The sequence below is a fragment of the Marmota marmota genome, unplaced genomic scaffold, assembly GCF_001458135.2.
Source record: "Marmota marmota marmota unplaced genomic scaffold, marMar, whole genome shotgun sequence".
Classification (NCBI taxonomy): Eukaryota; Metazoa; Chordata; class Mammalia; order Rodentia; family Sciuridae; genus Marmota; species Marmota marmota.
The window spans coordinates 33753981-33776335 of NW_026000026.1; the positions used below are offsets into that span (position 1 = coordinate 33753981).

Consider the following 22355-nt stretch of genomic DNA (forward strand, 5'->3'; position numbering starts at 1 on the left):
TTTTTTTTTTTTTTTTTTTTTTTTTTTTTTTTTTTTTTTTTTTTTTGTCGTCGATGAGGAAAGAATTGGAAGTGGTTGCTTGTTTCTTTGGGATGATTTGTCATTTAGTCTACTTTATTTTCCAAGTTCAATCAGTCTCAATCATCCTACAGTGCATTATAAAGACCTTCCAGGTTGGAGGGTGATAAATAGAGAAAACTTGAAACTTGCTTTAGAAAGTTCTTTAGCTAAAAGTTTAACATGCTGAGTGAGGCTCAGCAGTAGAGTCCTTGCTCAGCGTGTACAGAAGATCCTGGGCTCCGTCCCCAGAATGGCCCTACCCCCTTAAAAATAAAAAAGAAAGAGAGAAAGAGAGAAAGAAAGAAAAAAAGAAACAAAGAAACAAAGAAAAGTTTAACATTGGTACCATTACACTGAAAAATTATTTATTATATCTACAAAAGATGAACATACACATTACCACTTACCCCAGGCTCCAAGATTTCTAGATAAACACCTGACAGAAATGCATATTTATGTTTACCAAGAGGCATGTGCTAGAATTAGTTAACAGTAGCATGATAAAAAAAAAATAGCAAAACACTGGAAACCAACCAAATGCCCATCAACAAATTAATAAATCATACTGTAGCCACACAAAAGAATTGTATGCAGCCATGAGAATGATCTATGGCTATATATAAAATATGATGTTATAAACATATGTTGAGCAAAAAAAGTCAAATACAAGATCATATTCACTATAGGATTCCATCTATGCAAAGGACAAACACAGGCAAAACTAATCTGGGCTGTTAGAAGCTAGGGTAATGGTAACCCTTGGAAAAAAAGTTGCTGGAAGTGAGCCCAGGCGGCCTCTGGAGGCTGGGTGGTATTTTCTTGGTCTGGATGCTGGTTACTCAGACATCTTTATTTGGTGAAAATTCATTGCACTGCACACATACAGTATGGGCACTTTTCTATGTTCCTATCACACATTAATTAAGAGATTAGAAAACAATGTGAACATTAAAATATCAACTCCAGGGCAATCAAGGAGAAAAAAAAAGGTTGGTCAAGACTCTGACTTATCTTTTCTCATATTTTCCTGTCTTAATTGCCAATGCCTTGTATTGGTTAGATGAATATCCTTATCAGCCGACATGATATAATTCTTTGAAAGGGTTTTTGTTTTGGAGCTCTTGCATGTGTGTTTCAAACATTATTGCACAATTCTGATTTGTTTTTCAAAAATAACCTTTATTCTCAATAAAAATGTTCTTTTTGAAGTTTTGAAATGATTGTCTTTAGAGGCTGCCTATTTCCTAAAATACCTTTGTCCCTTGAATGCTAGCAAACAGGCTGTGTCTTCCTCTGCATGTGGGTGCTTAGTTTTTTGTTTTTTTTTTTAAACCATCTGCATTTCCTACTACCAGTTCTCTCTCCTCCTCTTATTAACTAGATGCATTACACAAGTAACAATTTTTACAGGCCGTGAACATTATTGCTTAATACAGAGTAAGAGCAGCAATCTGTTAGTAATTCGGTAGATTTCCTAAGCTAGTCCCTGGTCTGTTGTGCAATCATTATTTATTTCAATGGAAATTTTTGGACATGTTAATAGGTAGGTAGGCCCCTGCATAAAAGACTACTGCTAATTTGCCATTTGGTTTGTAGATGTTCAGAGTATTGGGAACTCAAGTTACTTGAAAAACATGAAATAGATCTTATTTCAAGACTAATTTACTTATCACAGACTGTGTTAGCCAGAGCACTTTTAGGAGTCTGCCCTCTGCCAGGAAACTTGTCTTAGAGAACTAAGATCAGTATAGTTTAATAAGATTCCTCTGAGGCCTCTCCAAAGACTTATCAGGGAACCCCATAAATATGTGCAATTGCTATGTATCAGTTTAAAAGATAAATACAAGTAAATAAGTTTTAAAAACTTAACTTGTGAAGGAAAAACCAAGTCCTTTCTCTTATAGAAGAGAGAAACAAATTATTTCCCACAGAAACAAAAGAATGACCTGATTGGGTACTTGCAGTGACTGGTGTATTATTGTGTCCCATGAAACATTTTGTAAAAGATTCTGCCAAACATCTTTTCAGTTTGCTTGATTAAAAGAATCCCCTCTCTAATTAAAAAAAAAGTAGTAATAAGAACAAGTTGGGGGCCAAACTTGAATATAAAAAAACATTTAAATGGTAATCTCCTAAAAGAACCTGTTTCTAATATAAAAGGATACATTTTCTTTGCAAAGTGTAATCGATTCACCTTATTAACACAATATTGGCGTCATAAAGTGGTTTTATAAGGCTTTAAGAAATAAGCCATAAATAACCCTTGTTGGTACCAGAAGTCTTTCCCTTTTACAGATATTTAATGAATACTTTCCTCACTGCTATCTTCAGTAATTGATTGAAATTCCTCAACTAAGGGAAAAATTTATGAGCTTTTTGGAGGTCACTGCTGTGGGCATTGTGGCATTTACATAGATTGAGTAGGGCCCATAACTTTCAAAAGGCTGGAGTAGGAAAGGTACTTGGCAATGCAGGTTGCCCCATTATTGAGCTCATACTGTCATCTACTGACATAATTTTGCCATTGCATTCTGTGAGCTCTAAAAGAAGTAGTTGAATGGATTTAGAACTATACCTTCTTGACTTTTAACTTAGAAATATTTTTACATAAATGATATTACTGAGCATGACTGAATCCAGTAGATATAGAATAATGTCATGTTTCAAACAAGTATGCATATTTTACCTTGAAAAAGACTTTTAAATCTTCAGGGGGGGAAATACACTGACATGACCTTTTATATTAGCTAAATATGACATTGAATTAGGTCTGGATTTGACTTTCAATCAGAATGATTTTGTAGTGTTCACCAATTTTATCCTGCCCTTTGAAACAGAACGTCACCATTTTCTAAGATATATGCGTTTTTTCTATGAAAATACAGCTATTAGAGAAGCTTTGCAGACAAATTCTAGAGTGTGGTGGGTACTTTTTGGTTTTCATGTGTGCCACCGTCACCCCACAGTTCCTGCCCTGGTTCATAAATCCTTCTTTGCCATCTATGAGGTCCCCTGCATCCTTGGAGAAGGTTGACACAAGGTCACTAAACCATGTACTGGTCAAACCTTCCATCAAAGGCTTAGAAAAGTAGAGACAAATAAAAAGGGGATAATTTATCTATATTAGGGTCATAGAGTCTAACATCCCTGAGAGAGAATGTATACCCCAAAATAGGAAACATGTGTTTAAGAAGGAAAACTGTATATGATGCCATATTTAAAAAAAAAAAAACAGAAAAAATGTTGAGATTCAATTTTTATAGAGCTTGGAAATTTAAAGGGTATTTTATTCCCAAATAAAATTTAGAGAAAAAAATCTATATTCAAAATGTCAGGATAATTCTCTGTAACTAATAAAATTTAAATTCCTAAAATAATAATGATTAACAACAACAACAATAACAACAACAAAAATAAAAAGAAACCAAGAAGCCAATTTCCAAGGAAGCCCTCTAATCAATTTTTGTTAGTACATTTGTTGACAAGTGCTTTGAACTTGCGAATGTTGACGTCACGATCTGTTATTAAAATTTGACAGGGGAAGCTGAGACCGAAAGTGATGATGATGACGATGATGATGACTGTAAAAAATCTTCAATGGATGAGGTGGGTAAAGACTGGGTTCTCCAGAGTAGGGACGAAGAGCATGAGAAGAAGATTAACATTAAACAGTGATGAGAGGTGGGAGGGAAAGGGAGAGAGAAGGGAAATTGCATGGAAATGGAAGGAGACCCTCAGGGTTATACAAAAGTACATACAAGAGGAAGTGAGGGGAAAGGGGAAAAAATACAAGGGGGAGAAATGAATGACAGTAGATGGGGTAGAGAGAGAAGAGGGGAGGGGAGGGGGGATAGTAGAGGATAGGAAAGGCAGCAGAATACAACAGACACTAGTATGGCAATATGTAAATCAATGGATGTGTAACTGATGTGATTCTGCAATCTGTATACGGGGTAAAAATGGGAGTTCATAACCCACTTGAATCAAAGTGTGAAATATGATATATCAAGAACTATGTAATNTATATATATATATATATATATATATATATATATGGTGTTAGGGTTGGAACCTAGGGACCCAGACATGCTAGGTAAGCACTCTATCACTGAGCTACAGCTAGAGCCCTGTGCATTTATATATATATATTTAAAAAAAACTATTATGATACAGTATTCTATAATGTTCCCCTGAATATTTAACAGGGTTACAGTCCATACTTGGTTCTCCAAAAGCTGCTAGTTCAACAGGCAGCTTAATTGAGAGTTTTACCTTTGATTTTGGTTTGCAACAACACAGTGGGATCCGTCCATTGTATAGGAGACGGTTTTGAATAAACTAGCTACCCACTCCCCAGGAGGGAAGTAGGAAGGACTTGAACAACTCTGGTAACTCAAAATAGAACCCATTCACTCAGATTCCCTCTGTCCAGCACAGTCTATATATTTAAAAGAATATAGAACTAACTTCACATCACTTTGTGTTTTCTCTTCTTCCAACTACACATCTGTAGTGAATGCAAAGAAAAAAAGTCATCTTTTTTTTTTCTAACTAGATAGAAAGCCCTTTTTTGAAAATGCTCCTCATATTTGCATAGAGACTCCATAAATTTCAGAGAACTCTTGGGCCTTGCTAGCTGCTTATATGGAACTGAAATTTTGCTTGAACACTGTAGCCCCTTAGAAAGGGCCACTGTATAGATGTGTCAAAATCCAAGAGTCTTTTAACAAATTTATATTTGTATAATTTTTGCCCTGAGAGTCTTACTGCCATCTGGTGTCTAGAGATCTACACCAAAGATTTTGACTTTAATACAGTCTATAGAGACATTATAACATTTTCTGATGCCATATAATTACTGATATTTTTTACAAGTTGTTAAATTTGAAGCATCCTAGCTATATTTATATGACTGCAACTTTCATTGGCTGCAAAATGAATTTTCCTAATTCATTAGTTAGGACCTTCTAATAAGGAGCTAGTATGACATGGAGCAGATGCATTGAATTCTTCAGAACCAGCTAATGACAGCATCAGATGAACAAGACTCGTGCTTTTCTCCTTGTGTTTCATATCACTTCGTCACCTTGAAAGAAAAAGAATGGCAAACATAATTTACAAAGTACTGGTCATGTTGACTTGATTTTATTTAATAGCCATCCTTCAGATAATTAGCCTTATGGAACTAGATTTTATGATGGACCAAAATAAGAGAAGCCAAGGTTTTCCTATGGATAAATTGGAAAAGTCAGGGAGATGGATAAGGAAGGAGACTGAATGTGACTTTGGAAGAAGAAAGTGGTTTTATTTTAAGAAGGGGTGTCAGAGAGGGAAAAGTCATCAAAAGTCACTCAGCTTTAAAGGCTTCGAGCCATATCACCACTCTTGTCTGAGTCCCGTATATAACCGTTGATTTGAGTTGGGTAGACAGTGGAGAAATTGACTCTCAAGTCTTTCTGAACTGAGATAACTTAGTTTTATTCCTCTCCATCAAACTGGAGCCTTGAATTTCACCTTGAACCTGTTTTCATAACTCTCTCGTGTTCAAGGATATTGAGATCTTCAGCACATTCACCTCTCTGGTCTTTGTTACCTAATCTGACAATAAGGCCAAAAGACTAGAAAATCTCCAAGGATCTTTCTGCTTTGAAATACCATAATTCTGATGTCACATTAGTAGTTCCAAGGTCAAGAGCAGGTGATATTGTGGGTCAGAATGAGACAGTCAGTGCTAACAGGAACCTTTCGATGGTATATTTTGGTATATTTTGTCATCGTCAACAATGGCCCCAAGGAGCCAGTCTGAATGAATTTAGAGCAAACGGTCAGGGACACTGCTCTTTTGACCAAACACTTTTCATTGCCACCCTATACTCATCTAAAACTCATTCATGCCCTTAAATTGTACAACCATAATTGTATACCTCACCTAGTTCATAAAGAGAAAAGAGGACTGGCAAGACTCAACTTTTATTACTGGCAAATAGTTCACTGAAAAACATTGAATATGAAAGTTAGGTTGAGAATTCATGGCCTTCCACGTCACTGAACATTTACCTACTCTTTAAGGATATTGTAATTTATAACATTGAATTTTATTTCTAACCTCCTTTTTTGTTGTTGAACTCAGAAAGAAACAAGAGTTTTGAAATGTCTTCCTTTGTGGAAACCAAAGGACTCGAACAACTTACGAAGGCTCCGGTGGAATTTGTGGAGTATCCTTGATTTGACGAATGTCTGCGGAATTAACACCACTCTGAGGTCATACGCTGTTTGTTTCTTTGCTCAAAGATGCATAAAATGGCTTATTTCATAACTTGGGAGTGAAATGGTCTCAGGGCTCATATACAATGCTGAGCAGGGTACCCTGGAAGATGTAGCAGAGAACTGGCTTTGGAGTAAGAGAAGCCCAGTTTACAAGGTTGCCACACAAGGTTGTGTGGCAATTTGGTGAATCCTGCTTTTCTTCATCTCTAGACAGAAATAATCTTCTAGCTTTATGAGTTGCTATTTGGATTAGCCTTTTCTAAAATGTTTATTTTAAGACAGGATCTTGCTAAGTGTCCAAGGCTGGCCTTGAACTTGTGATGCCTTCCTAGTTGCTGGGATTGAAGGCATGCTCCACTGCACCCAGCATCATACAATTTTTATCATTATCCATGAACCAAAATAAAAACTGGATTTTTAATCATTTTTGCATAAAGTCAATGCTAACTATCTCCAAGAACTCAATTTCATGAAGCAATTCCTAGAATAAAAGTTACCTTTATAACTCATCAAAGAGGAGGGGAAAGAAATGTAGACTCCACAAGTAAGGTCACACTATAAAAATCACTACCATTAGTATTCACTATTGACTTTGAAATAGATCTTTCGTTATAGGTTTTATCCCATTTTATTCTCACAAACATCCTGTGATGTAGGAATTTTAAGTCTGCTTTAGAGATGAGGAAACTACAACATTGAAAAGTGAAATAGCTTTCCCACCCAAGATCACAGTGCTAGCAGGTCCCTAAATTAAGATTCCAGCCCATTTTGCCTGGCTCACAACTTTAGCTAACCTCCACCCCACTGGGTCATTGGAACTAGTCAGTTGTGTTTTCAAGATAGTGCATTGTTTAACAACTACACAGTTCTCAGCACGGAAACTGAACCACAATATTAAGTAAGGTCAGAAACCTCTGTGCTATATTTACCTCATTATCAATCATAAAGAGGACCTCACTCTTGGCAAACAGCATTCCCAGGGAAGGTTAAGAAAAGGAGCAGAGAGCATTTCAAAAATAGCTGTGCAGTTCGTATTATCTGCTTCTGCCAAACACAATACCATCTTCTCACATGACTTAACACAACACAGCTTCCTGCCGCGTCCTTAATCATTAAGATTGTCCTTAACAACTTCCACGAAATCACATTGACTTTGGCTCAGACATTTTTGCCACCTCATTGGTTTTCACCCACCAGGCTCTGTAAAGGTGATGATGAGTTTGTAAAAGCACACTTGTTCTGTTCATTGAGAAAGCTTTCTGCACGGTTTACCCACTAACCCAGTGTGATCATCAGTGTTCATTTCATTTCCCCAATAGAGAAAGGCACATATTAGCCTCACAGTTCATACCATGGACTCATTGTGTTTTGTTGTTGTTCTTGTTGTTTTGTTTTTTTATTATTTTTAAAAAATATCTTTAGTATTTATTTATTTATTTTTATGTGGTGCTGATGATCAAACCCAGTGCCTCACCCCTGTGAGGCAAGGGCTCTAACCACTGAGCTACAACCCCAGCCCAACTCATTGTTTTCATTACTGTATTCACTACTTAACATGATGGTCCAGATATAACAAAATGCAGCTGAGCAGAATATATCCAAAAGGAACACGTGTGGACTCATCCAACTACATGCCCCAGCTCTTCTGGAATGCAGGCTGTCAGATGGTGGCCCTTAACTTCCAGACCGTGGGTAAGTAGCACAGCTCATTCTCATCCAAATGTTCTGTTTCAAAGTCACATTTCAAATATCCAAGAATACAAATATTAATAAAAGCTGGCAAGGATATGGAGAAAAGGAACACTTCTACACTGATGGTGGGATTGTAAATTAGTAAAATCAGTATGGAGTTTCCTCCAAAATCTAGGAAGGAAACCACCATGTGACCCAGCTATACCACTCCTTGGCATTTATCCAAAAGAACTAAAGACAGCACACCATAGGGATACATGCATATCCATGTGTATAGCTGCACAATTCACAATAGCCAAACTATGGAACCAGCCTATGTGTCCATTACCAGGATAAAGAAAATGTGATACACATACACCATGGAGGGTTACTCAGCCATAAAGAAGAATGAAATTATGACTTTTGCAGGAAAATGAATGGAACCAGAGAACATCTTATTGAATGAAATAAGCTAGACTCAGAAAGTCAAAGGTCATATGTTTTCTCTCATGTGGAAACTAGAGAGGAAACGGGAAAAAAAGAAAATATCTCATGAAAATACACGGAGACTTGTAGAGTAGAGGAAGATCAGGGGGAAGTACTAGAGCAGGAACTTGAACACATTATGTCATGCAAATGTAAGAATGTATCAAAATAAATCCTACTATTATCTATAATTATAGTCCTTCAATAAAAATATCTAAAAAAAGAAAAGAATTACCCCACTGAATTGGAATTAAGCAATCAACGTGACCTTTTTTTTTTAATTTGAATCCATTTTTTCACTTTATAGCTTTTCTATTAACAAATTTGTCTGCCTTCCCAGATGCAATAATTCATTTTTTATTATGTTAAAGGACATGGCTTACTACCTGGAAGTGACAATTTGTCATTGCTATTAATTTTTCTTTCTTCTCTTGGTATTGCCAGTGGAATTACTTTTCTAAATGAATTTGGTTTAATTGAATCATGTTTCCCTCTGACCATTGAAAAGATTTCTATTAAAATCTAAAGTTATAAATTCATCTGAAGAAAACTGATATTTTTAATTTTATGTTTTCCTCTCACAAAAAGAATGCTTCACTCTTCATTTTTAAAAATCTTATATTAACACCCTCAGTAAAATTGCTAGCCCTCATTAGAGGTCTAGTTACTTTAGATGAAATCTTTCTCCTTTTTTTAAAATTGCATTTTAACATATTATTCCTAGTTATTGATATTTGTATACTTATTTTATATATATTTTGTAAGTGATCATTTTCCTAAGCTTTTAAAATAGCCTATTTTGGGCAATAAATTTGTCTTCTCAGACGCACAAACACAGCAATTTAATCACATCTAATTTCCTCTACTCCTTATTGCTTTAGGCTGATCATTCTAGATAATATTAAATGATAACATTGGGAGTGGGCATCTTCTTCATCCTGATACTTGGAGGACTTTTAATATAGTTATGCTATCGAATATGATATGGGTTATGATTTTGTGACAAATAGTCTTTAAAATCCTAAAGAAGTATACACGTGTCCTAATTGACCAACAGTAGTTTAGGAATTTATGTTAAATGCTAATGTATTTCTCTTGGCCAACAATTGATATGATCATATATTCATTAATATAAGCAATTCTCTCAATAGGTCTCCCAACATGTAATTATTCTTTTGTTCCTAAGATAAACTCTAATTGCTTCTTGTATTTTATTTATTAGACCATATGACTGGCTAATGTAATTCCTTAGGCTTTTGGAGTTAAATTTTTTTTTTCAAATATGATAGGCCTATTATTTCTCTCTCTCCCTCAGTACTTTGTCTGATTTTTGTATCATAATTATAAAAGTTTAATAAAATGAGAGATAAATTTTCACTTATTTTCCCTGCTTTAATAATGATTTGTTACACAGAGCTTTGAAATAATTCCATCATGCCCTCATTATTGTCCACATCAGTAGAAATGAATCATGACTCAGATAATACCAACCAGTGACAGCTTCCCAGATTCCTTATGACTTTATTATTTTATGATATTTGTAGAACTAGAGGGTCTTATGCATGTTAGGCAAGTGCTCTACCACTGAGCTACAGTTCTGGCCTTCCAACTTTTTTGTTTTTGTTTTTTTCACCAGCAACTGCAGTAAGTGTGAATGTTTATTTGATGGTACTGATTGAATCTTAGGAAAATTTTGATCAGTGACCTTTATCTACTGGAAAAGAGTCGATGTATAATCAGATGTTGGTTATAAGTTAATTATAGAAATGAAAACTTTAAAAAGGAAATTTTTCCTATAAATTAAAAAACAAAGCATTATAACATCCCCTGTCAGTGAAGATATATATATATAATTCCAGCATCAAAAATTGGTCTTAGGGGAGTATAAATTAGTCTAAGCTCTCAGAAGGGCATTTTAGCAAAATTATCAGAAAAACTTTTCCAATGTGCACATCTTTTGTCCAGAAATTCTGCTCCTAGGAAAATCATAAGTATTCAAAGATTTTACCACAGTGATGTTCATCAAAATATTATATGTAATGGTGAAAATTAGAAGAAATATAAACGTGCCCAAAATATCTACTCTAAGGAATTTATATAGCTATCACAATTAAAGGTACACTCATACATTGCTGGTGGGGCTGCAAATTGGTGCAGCCAATTTGGAGGGCAGTATAGAGATTCCTTGGAAAGCTGGGAATGGAACCACCATTTGACCCAACTATTCTCCTTCTTGGACTATACCCAAAAGACCTAAAAAGAGCATACTGCAGGGACACAGCTACATCAATGTTCATAGCAGCACAATTCACAATAGCTAGACTGTGGAACCAACCTAGATGCCCTTCAATAGATGAATGGATAAAAAAAAATGTGGCATTTATACACAATGGAATATTATTAGTCAGCACTAAAAAATAACAAAATCATGGCATTTGCAGGGAAATGGATGGCATTAGAGCAGATTATGCTAAATTAACCAATCCCTAAAAAACAAATGCTGAATGTCTTCTCTGATATAAGGGAGGTGACTCAAAACAAGAGTAGGGAGGAAGAGCTTGAGAAGAAGATTACCACTAAACAGGGAAGAGAGGTGGGAGGGAATGGGAGGGAGAAGGGGAATTGCATGGAAGATGAAAGGAGACCCTCACCATTATACAAAATACATATATGTTGGTGTGAGGGGGAAGGAAAAAAAAGAGAGAGAGAAATGTGTCACAGTAGATTGGGTAGAGAGAGGTGATGGAGGGGAGGGGAAGGGGGGATAGGGAGGGCAGCAGAATACAACAGACACTAGTATTGCTGTATGTATAAACGTGGCTGTAAAACCAATGTGATCCTGCAATCTGTACATGTGGAAAAATGAGAATTCATACCCCATTTGAATCAAATGTATGATATGTCAAGATCATTGTATTGTCTCAAGCAACTAATAAAAAATAAAAATTAAAACAATTAAAGCAGAGAAATATTAAATGGAATTGACATGTTGTAATAAAAATACATTTAAAGTGGAAAAAAAGATTATAAACCAATCTGTTGATAGTATTTTCTCTGGGTCTGGAGATTACAGCTGGATTTTTTTCCATACATTGTTATCCTCATTTTCACAATGAATAACTATTTCTTTGGTTAAAGAGAACAGTTACCAAAGTGTGCTATAATAAATCTTAGTTCCCTGTCTTACTTTCTCATTGCAAACATAAATACTTTCACAGTGAGTTTTGTATTCTTGATTATTTAGACCTGGCAATGCAAATCAACATGGGCATGTATGAATACAATGGGAAGAGTGGCTACAGGTTGAAGCCAGAGTTCATGAGGAGGCCGGACAAGCATTTTGATCCCTTTACGGAAGGCATCGTTGATGGGATAGTGGCCAACACTTTATCTGTAAAGGTATGGACACCCTTGTCCCTAACAAAGGCCTTAAATATTATCTATTTTGCATAAAGAAGTTGTTTAGTCATTAAATATTTAATATATAGTAAATGCTCTACTTCCTTTCTATAGGTTTTTCCTTTTAAGTATCAAATTTTCATGAGAAATTTTCACAGGACACATGAATCTTATTAGGGTCCAATCAAATGAACTAGTGAGACCCACCATGGCCAATGCTCTTTTGATGTAAATATCCCATGAAATTTACATGAAAATTAGTGACCCAGATGGAAGAGTTCAGGTGTTTCCCTGCCCCCACTAGTTCTTACTAGTTCCTGAGCAAAATTAAAGGGGAAAAAATCCACTAAGTTATTAAATATTGAACACAAGCTTTCAGGTTAGCATGGGTTTTTAATTTCTACCATATCATTCAGGTCTTTTAAAATTCACACTAATAATCTTAAAGGGTTGCTTTATTTTATTTATATATATATATACATGTGTGTGTGTGTGTGTGTGTATATATATATATATATATATATAATCCAAAAATAATTCCAAAAGCACTTTCTTCAGTTTTTGAAATAAATGTTACAGAAGATATTTTTGAGCTGTCAGAAAATGTTTTTAATACTATGAAAGAGGAGTTTATTTTTATAAAGAAGTTTTTACATGAATTCCGTAAGTCATTCATTATTAGACAAAAGCTAGAATTTTGTTTGCTCTTTTAAAGTATCATTTATTTTATGTTTTACTAAATAACTCTGGAACTAGGAGACTCTCATTGCACAAAATGCAATTTTCAGATTGGACTTGAACCAAGGCATTTGAAGACTATGTAAAAAGAGACCTTATCACATTACACTAATTTCTATCTAACCTAAGCAACCGATCCCCCTTTTCCTCCAAAACTTCTTTCATTTTATATCAAAGATTTAAAATAAAATTTTAGTGAAATATTTTGTCTTTTGAAGTTATTACAAACCCTCTTAAGCCAAGAGTGAAGTTGGCACAACTTGAGCTTCATGATTATATTTATTTTAGGAAATTGTTTTCAGCAGAGGATGTCAAATTCCCACCCCGTGTGATTAAGATAAACTCAGAAGCCTCTCGTGCTCATAAAAATGCTATTTTTAGAATCCTTGTCAATGCTTGTTATAACTGAGTCAAACTAATGTTTTTGCCTGGTTTATAGAATCATCCTGTTTCATGTTTTCTTGCTTCTTTATTTTGTTTTGAGAATCCTACTGCAACAGAACAAGCAATTATAAAATAATGACACAGAGGCAGGAAAGTGAGTGTTAAAGAAGTAGTGGAGGCCCAGGCATTTGTAACCTACTGCTCCCGTCTCCAGAGGAGATATTGCTCTGGGACAGACCACAATGCAGTGGAGTCCTTCCTATCTTGAACAGTACAGCTCGACCTGCATGCAGCTCGTATCTGTCCCTCATACCTTTGTTTTGATCTTCAAGGTTCCAGAATGGATTTATAAACCCACCTATTTTGCTGACACGAACACTGTGTTTTAATGCCATTAATTTACTTTAGGCGTCTGCTTTGGTCAAACTGCATAAGCATCCAAACTCCTTGGTGCATCTGAATTCCCAGTGGGACTCACATCACTTGGAAGTTTCAAACTCAAAAAAGCCTGCTGAGTAGTTCTCATGTGGAACCTCAGGTTGAACAGAGAGATTATCCCTAGCAGATCCTGTGCACTTGAGCCAGAGAGAACATTCAGGGAGAATGGATGGTCCCAGAACAAGTTCAGAGAGCCTTCTGAATGACTTTCTCTCTCACTTGTTCAGAATCTCTGACCTCATCAGCACGTCGACAACTTTGACTTTATGCAGCCTCTGATGACTATTCCCATTCCACCATTGTGTCTGACCTCTGACTCAGCCCTACTCTTGGAAATTCTGACCCCTTTCAAGGACTGAGCTCAGAAAGCTCTTGACCGGCAGGCAACTGTGTTCTAAACACAATCCAAATGTATCAGCTTTGCTCCATTATCTCTTGCCTCCTGCTGCTGTTCCTCTTTCTGGTATAGAGCAGACACATCTTCTTTGTCTCCATTAACCTTAATGATAGATCCCTCAGATTTGGACAACTCGGTTAGAAAAAGGGGCAGACTTGGGAGACATTTTATGAATATGTAACCTTAAAATCTCCTTTAACCCCACAATGTTGGTTAGTTCTTTAGTTAAGCAAAGAATGCCCGCAATTGTGCAGATGGCTAACTGGGTGAGGTCAGAGGTAATGATCAACTGCTCTTGATGGTTTATGGTAGATATTGCTTATTTATTCCTTCTACACTATTCTGTCTTAGGTTGACTCCTAAGCTTTTCCACGGTCATTATTCCTCCACCAGCTTCTTAAGAGAAATTCATATTGCTAATCTTGTTTCTGTTTCATTCTGCTTATAATTTAACATTCAGCAGCAGCATTTGTATCCCCTTTAAAATGCATCTTGTATCTTTGCTACTCATTTTTCAAGATGTATTTTTTGTTGTTTGTTGTCTAGATTATTTCAGGTCAGTTTCTTTCTGATAAGAAAGTTGGGACTTATGTTGAAGTGGATATGTTTGGTTTGCCTGTGGACACCAGGAGGAAGGCATTCAAGACCAAGACTTCCCAAGGGAATGCTGTAAATCCTGTCTGGGAAGAAGAGCCAATTGTGTTCAAAAAGGTGGGTCTCAGTGGTACACTCTGTAATCCCAGTGACTCAGGAGGCTGAAAGGGGAGGATTGATAGTTGGAGGTCAATCTCAGCAATTTAGGGAGACACTGTCTCAAATTAAAAAGGGAAAAGGGCTGGGGATGTAGTAAAAGCACCCCTAGGTTTAATCCCCAGTACCAAAAAGTGAGGTGGGGGAGAGAGTCCTTGTATTCTTGACACAATACTGTGTTTTTGTTTTTAATTTTTTTTTTTTAGTTGTAGTTGGACACATACCTTTATTTTATTTACTTATGTTTATGTGGTGCTGAGGACCGAACCCGGTGCCTCACATGTGCCAGGTGAGCACTGTACCACTGAGCCCACAACACTGTGTTTTTGATGTGTTTCTACTGAGGGAAAAAAATAATAATAAAAATAAACAATCACTTCTGGTTAATTTGACAATTCAGAAGTTTACAAAGCAATTGGATTTTGAAAACAGGAAACTAAATACATAATATCAAGACCATTAGCTGTATTCAAACAGAGAACTTCTCTCATTTCTCACATTTAAAATGTTCATGTGCAAAGAAAACAGCCTGGTTTGTACATATCACTCACTGGAAGGGAGGTGACAAAACACAAATGGAGCCCAACTATTGTTAACTCATGTCCTTTCCTTCTGAAAATTTAACTTCTGGGACAGAGTTTAACTTTTTATCTAAATGAGCTAAGTACAAACTTCAACTTGGCTTTGGAAAACCAGGACCTACTTCTTTCTTGGAATTTCAACCAGTTCTTGTCACCCAATGTGCTTTTTTATTTTTTATTTTATTTATTTATTTATTTTTATCCTCTCAGGTGGTTCTTCCTTCTCTGGCCTGTTTGAGGATAGCAGTTTATGAAGAAGGAGGGAAATTTATTGGCCACCGGATCTTGCCAGTACAAGCCATTCGGCCAGGTATGGATAATGTGGTGAGAAGCTCCTTACCAACTATAAAATAAAATCACCAATTTAAGCAACTATCTGGGTCTTTGTAATTTTGCTATATAAAAGGTCTATATGATCTTTTACTTAAATCTGGTAGCTTCTTGTCTTTGTGATCCAACTGTAATGTGTTCTTGTTACAATAATTATGTGTAATAAAATATCTGAAGCTTATATGTAAGTATTTATGTTCCTGGCTCATGAGTCTGAAGGTTAGCAGTATATATTTGTCTGTTTTATCACTACTATAATGAAAATACCTGAGGTAAACTGCTTTATAAAGAAAAGGGTTTGCTTAGCTCACAAAACCAGGCATCCCATCATCCTATCAACGTTGCCTCTGGTGAGGACCTAATTTAATTCTGGGTGGCATCATAGCAGACATGTGCATTTGGGAGTGTGAGATCACCTTGCCAAATAGGAACCCAGAGAGCTGAGTAGAGCCAGACTTGCTCTTTTTATAAAAACCCTCTCTCAAGAACTTATTCAGGGTCCTAGAGAACTATCTTAATCTCTCCTTAGGCCACAACCCCAGTGACCCTTCCACTTATCTCCACCTCTTGTAGTTCCCACCACCTTTCACATCATCACACTGGAGACTAAGCTCCACAGATGAACTCAAGGAGAAAAATCACATCTAAACCATTGCACAAGGTTTAGCTGATCCAACCTGGCTTCAGCAACATAGCTGTGCTTCAAGCCATTGATTGGGTTCTGGTGTGTTCCAAGTGTGCTCATTCTGGGGTGCAGGCTGAAGGGACAATGGCACCCAGAGTATGGACTTCTCTTGGAAGATCACCAGAATGCAAAAGGACAAGTCTCACTCCACATATTCATTTTGTACCTCTGCTTGGGCCACAGTGCTAACATCCCATTGACCATTGCATACCCTATACTGTGCCCCAATCAAGAAATCAAGTATAATTCTACTATAAGGAACAAATTTGGACCAATAGTTCAAACTGTGGCATGTATTTTTAAATTCTCTCTTTTGGGGGAGAATATGGTTAGAAAGGGAAAAAAATAGAATCAACAATGTTTTCCTATCTGATGAAGTAAATAAGACCTCATCACTCGAAGTTATATGAGAAAGAAGTGACCCATTTGTCATCCAAAGTCACCTAAAATAAACCCTTCCGTCACACAGATGTTCATAGCTGTAGCTAACATTGTGAAGACGATATGTGATACCCAGTGTTGTTGTCACCCTCCAGGCTATCACTACATCTGTCTGAGGAATGAAAGGAACCAGCCCCTAATGCTGCCAGCTGTCTTTGTCTACATAGAAGTGAAAGACTATGTGCCAGACACATATGCAGGTAAGCAACCTGACTCAAGGGCATATCTCCATCTGGGGTCATTCATGTTTTTGTGGCTTAGTGGAAGAAGCACTGGACCAAACCAAGGCAGAAGATTGTGACCTCCGAATCCCTTCTGTTTTTGTCTGTATGTTTAGAGGTATGTTACTCAGACTTTGTGATTACATTTTAATGCAGTTTATTTCCATTTAAATCTCAATGCCTCCCTTTGGAACGTGTTTACTCACTGGTAGTCTTATATTCATGGGCTCAGAAATTCTTGACTCATGCTACCCGGGGCGGGGGCTGCAGTTCTTTATCTAGGTCTGTGCAATGAATTTGGCTTCAGCTAGTTTTAGAACCCTGATCCTGGTGAGCACAGAGTTGACACCTATAATCCCACTGACTTGGGGGGATAAGGCAAGAGGACCACAAGTTCGAGGCCAGCCTCAGCAACTTAGTGATGCCCTAAGCAACTTAACAAGACCCTGCCTCAAAATATTTTTTAAAAGGGTTTGGGGTGTAGTTCAGTGGTAAAGTGTTCCTAGGTTCAATCCCCGATACCAAGAGGGAAAGAAAAGAATCCTGATCTTTTTCATGTATAGAGTCCTTAATATAGAGGATTAATTTGTGACAATGTCAAACAAAAATCACAAATTTAAATGCTTATAGTACCAAATATTCCATGAGGAAAAAAGACACTGGGAAATGGTGGAGACTATGGCAAACTTGGAACATAGCCCTTATCCAGAGATGGTCACAATAATTCCCTCCACCTAACCACTGCCATGCAAATAAGACCCATATTGCCAAATCTTTGGATTGTTCCAAGAGTGTGGAAAGTGGGCTCTTTCTATGAAATGTTTCTGTTTATGAGATACAATTTGGGCCAAATAAGACAAATGTTAGGAACACTATGGGACCGATGGATGTTTTAAAAAGAAACTAGAGAATGTGAAATTTTGTGGCATCCTGAGTTTGAACCTGTCCAATGTGGCTTTCAGAGCTGAACTCCTTTGAATTCTGTCTTCTTAAGGTTTCAGCAAAGTCCTGACTCTTGGCTGTTTCCAAAATGTTGCATTAATGGGTGCAAAGGTATATAGGTGGATGGAAGAGTGAAAGATGGATGCTAAATGGGCAGATGGATGAGTGGGTAGTTGGATGATGAGTGAATACATGGACAAAGTGTTGGATGGATGGGTGGTTAGATGGATGATAGGTAATCAATACCTCCAGAACCTACCATCTAAAACATTTCTTCCCTGTTTAGATGTGATCGAAGCTTTGTCAAACCCAATCCGATATGTGAATCTGATGGAGCAGAGAGCTAAGCAACTGGCTGCTTTGACACTGGAGGATGAAGAAGAAGTAAAGAAAGAGGTGAGAGGGTGTTGTAATCTTACTCAGGGTGTGAAGCATGATTTCCACACCAACTTTCTGACTTCACCTAAGTGATCTTATTCCAGGGAAATAAAAATGGCATATTGGAACACAGTTTCATGGATTTCTGCATCATGTCACAAAACATCCAGATGATAACTCAGCTTTTCATATTTCATCTTTTGTGGACACCACTAGCATCTTATCTTGTGATCATGTTAAACAGTACACATCTTGCTGTTTCAGGTGTTTCTGGATGAGTTCATACCAATTAAAGGTGATTAAGGCACAGGAAAGTGAAGATAATCAAGTCATTTGTATTTTCCTTTGTTTTAAATATAAAATGCAGGATGTTCAAAGGGCTTTTGTGATTTTGTACAATACACAAAGTATTGAATACAATGCCTGGAGTGTGGTTATGGACCCTAAAATGATTACTAACTATTATTATTACATGTACAGAGTTATGGGTTCCTGAAATAATTTATATAGTATTCTAAATTGGATGTCACAATGTAAAGAATAATCTTTTGTTTTGGGATGGAACCCGGGAACTCACACATTTTAGGTAAGTAAGAGCTCTACTACTGACCTAAATCCAGAGCCCTCTTTTATTTTGAGGCACTGTCACACTGAGTTGCCCAGGCTGGCCTCAAACTGTTCCTCCTGCCTCAGCTTCCCAAGTACCTGGGATTATGGGAGTAAGCCACCACATCCAACCTAAAGAATAATTACTAAAGGGTGAAGACATATTACAAATAAAGTCTAAAAAATATAGGGCTTAAATAGAGTGACAATTCTTTTGATTTTCAAAAAAGTGAAATATAATCTAATGATTATTGGGGATGACATCAATATTTAGAAAAATGATAGAAATTAGCTCTTCATATTTCCCTTGAATGTTCAGAGGAAATTTTCAAGAAAAAATAAAAAATGGACAGATAATAATGTAAGAAAAAAACTTTGGAAATTGCTTGGATAACTTGTTTGCCTATTAACAAATCCATTAGAGTTGGTAATGTTTATTAGATAACCTTTTACTTATTCCAAAAATAACTCAGGATTATGTAAAATTTCCAAAATAAAAACAAGACTCAAACATTCAGAGAGAGGAACTGTGAATATGGGTTGTAGACATAGGTCATCTTTTTATGTTCAATTTTACTTTTTTAAAAAATGGGATAATATTGATAATAAGTTCATATAATTTAGACTGTGTGTGTGTGTGTGTGTGTGTTACAAGGGATTGAACCCAGGAGTATTCAACCACTGAACCACATTCCCCATCCTTAGCCCTTTCAATTTTTTATTTTGAGATGGGATCTTACTAAATTGCCCAGACTGACCTCAAATTTGCAATCCTCCTGCCTCAGCCTCCTAAATTCTGGGATTACAGGCCTGTGCAGCTGCATTTGGCATTAAATTTTCTTCTACAAAATGACTTTTAGTGGCTCAGTCTTTTGTCACATCATAATTTATTTATCTAATCCCCAATTTTGGATATTTGAAATGTTTCACTATGTTAAACAGATTTTCAAGGAACATATTAATACATTTTGAACCTGTGATTATTTCCTTTTACTTTCTATAGAGTTTTAGAAATTTTTGATCTTGGGCATTGAGTTCATTAAACATGAGAGAAAATAAGATGAACTAGAAGGAAAGCAATTTAACCTAAAGGTAAAATGTTCCAGGTTCTTACCTCATATGTTTTGGTGCTAGAGATCATGGAATACTGGGCCTTGAACATGCTAACTGTGTGCTCTACCACTAAGTTATACCCTCAGCTCCAGGTTCTTCTTTATACTATAGGCATTATGCTGCATAAGACCAACAGATACATCATCCTGTATGATCAAATTTAAAATTAGACTGGAAAATTTTATGAAGAATTTGTGGTATGCAGGATAGGCTTATTTTATACCAACAGAAAAGTTTACCTAATAGTAGACAGGAATATGCAGGCTTCATAAGTTAATTTGCCCCTAATAACTGTGCTTAGTTTTTTCAGAGAGAAAAATGAAACAATAAAAAGTACTTAGTCCCCCCTGCTTGGATTTAATGAGAGATTAGTTCAAGCAATTGCTGCTTGTATGGGGATTACTGAAGGAGGTTAATTTACTTGTTTGAAAGGGGATTCTGTTGGAGACCTATAAGGATCTCCTCTCCAAGCTGCTCCATTTATTGGTATAGGCTGCCATAGGGCTTGACTATAAACAGCTCTCAGCTGCCAAAATCTGAGGGCTGGCCTGGGCTGACAGGTACCACCTTACCTGACATACCTAGCAGGTTCTTCCTTGGAGGGGGAGCACCCAGGCCCAAGGACTGGCCGACCTAGTGACTAACAGCTCAGGCCCCTTGCTTCCAGTGGCCAACTTCTGTGTTGCAGTCCATGTTCCACTGCTCCCAGGGAGATCTGCTGAGCTTGGCCTTGGAGGCCACATTTCAGCTGATCTTCTTCCCCTGTCTGCCCCGCCTGCCTCACTTCTCTATGGTTTTCCTCCTGAGAGCATTCTCTCAATAAATCATGTACTCAGGAATCCCTATGTCCAAAGTCTACATCCAGGGAATCCAACTGAGCTAAGTAGCCTGCTGTTTTATAATTAAATACATGAATGAATGCTTTTTTTCTGAATTATTTTGCTTCAAAACTAGAATTTAAAGATTGGGCAATTCTTATATCTTTGATTCTGATATTTCTTCTGAGTAATAGTACTTTTCTTTCCCATGGCTTTTTAAAAAGATTACATAAGACAAGTCTACGAATGCATTTCTTGCTTTGCTCCTATGGTTACAAATATGAGATTAAATCTGCTCCCTGTAAATCCCCAGAAACCTCAAAACTCTTTCTCTTTTTTCCTCCTTTCCTTAATAGAATAAAAGACAATTGATTTAATTAAATACATTTGAAGTGAAGATTGTTTGCATAGGACTGGGGCTGGGGCTTGGTGGTCGATTGCTTGTCTCACATGTGTGGGGCACTGGGCTCTATCCTCAGCATCACATAAAAATAAATAAATAAAGATATTGTGTCCATAATAAAATGTCTTTTAAAAAAAATAAATTAAGCTTTTCTAAAAAAAACACTTTTTGCATAGATACAAATAAATAATTAATAATATTCTTCTCTAATTAGAACAGGGATCTCTTTAATCAACTGGATGTTTATTTTATCTTCTAAAGAAATAGAAGTTTAAGCCAGGCACGGTGGCACACATCTGTAATCCCAGTGGCTTGGGAGGCTGAAGCGGGAGGATCTCGAGTTCAAAGCCAGCCTCAGCAACTTGACAATGCCCTAAGCCACATAGCAAGAGCCTGTCTCTAAATAAAATATAAAAAGGGCTGGGAATGTTGCTCAATGGTTAAGCACCTCCTGGGTTCAATCTCCCCAATACCCAAAAATAAATTTAAAAAGTGAGAGAGAGACAAATACAAGTTTGAAAGAAAGCATTCTCAAGTAAAATTATTTATATTTTCACTATCTAGAAGCAATATTTCTTATATTATCAACTACTACCTATATGTCAACTATTGTCTCCAAGGAGTTATTAATCATTTTAAAAGAATATTTGCAGACACCTGTACATTTCTGCTGCTATGATACAGCAATTAAGTTGGAAGTCATATATTAAAACATTTTGCTGATGGTTTTCTCAGACAGATCACTTATCTAATGATTGGGAAAAAATGTCACCCTTAGGGGAAAGCAATCCAGGGCCTTTGAGATTGCAGAGCTCTTCTCTCACATTGATGTCCTTTGAAATATATTTTTTTGCAGGAAACAACACTTATCAAAAAGCTATTTAAGAAGAACAGAACACTTAACAGACATAAAATTACTATGTTTTTATAAACATAGTAAACAAGATAAAAGAAGTAGAGTTTTAGGTCAATATTGTTTTTGTATCTCCTTTATATAAAGTGACCAGAAGGGAGGTTTATAAAAGTATACAATCGGTTAAACTTAAAGAATATCCAGACTGTTTCAGTTTTACAAATAATTTTAGAGGTGTTCAATTGCATAGACTCCATATTGATATCATAGAGAATATTTGAATTGTTTTTTCCTAGAAATGTCTGAACCCAAACTGGCCTCACATTTGAAACTCAAAGTAAATAAATAAATAAAAAACATTTTCCTTCACCCTGTAATACTGGGGGGGGGGGGG

At 36.4% G+C, this 22355-nt stretch overlaps 1 protein-coding gene across 1 annotated transcript in view; it reads left to right on the forward strand.

Moving 5' to 3' along the window:
- Window positions 1–22355, forward strand: part of Plcb1 (phospholipase C beta 1) — a 727531-nt gene that overhangs the window by 566528 nt on the left and 138648 nt on the right. The window contains exons 16-24 of the mRNA XM_048811856.1: window positions 3599–3732; window positions 4274–4358; window positions 6191–6275; window positions 7895–8019; window positions 11729–11883; window positions 14387–14551; window positions 15382–15481; window positions 16723–16827; window positions 18077–18186. Coding sequence (XP_048667813.1) covers window positions 3599–3732; window positions 4274–4358; window positions 6191–6275; window positions 7895–8019; window positions 11729–11883; window positions 14387–14551; window positions 15382–15481; window positions 16723–16827; window positions 18077–18186 — 1064 coding nt within the window. The remainder of the gene's footprint in view (window positions 1–3598; window positions 3733–4273; window positions 4359–6190; window positions 6276–7894; window positions 8020–11728; window positions 11884–14386; window positions 14552–15381; window positions 15482–16722; window positions 16828–18076; window positions 18187–22355) is intronic.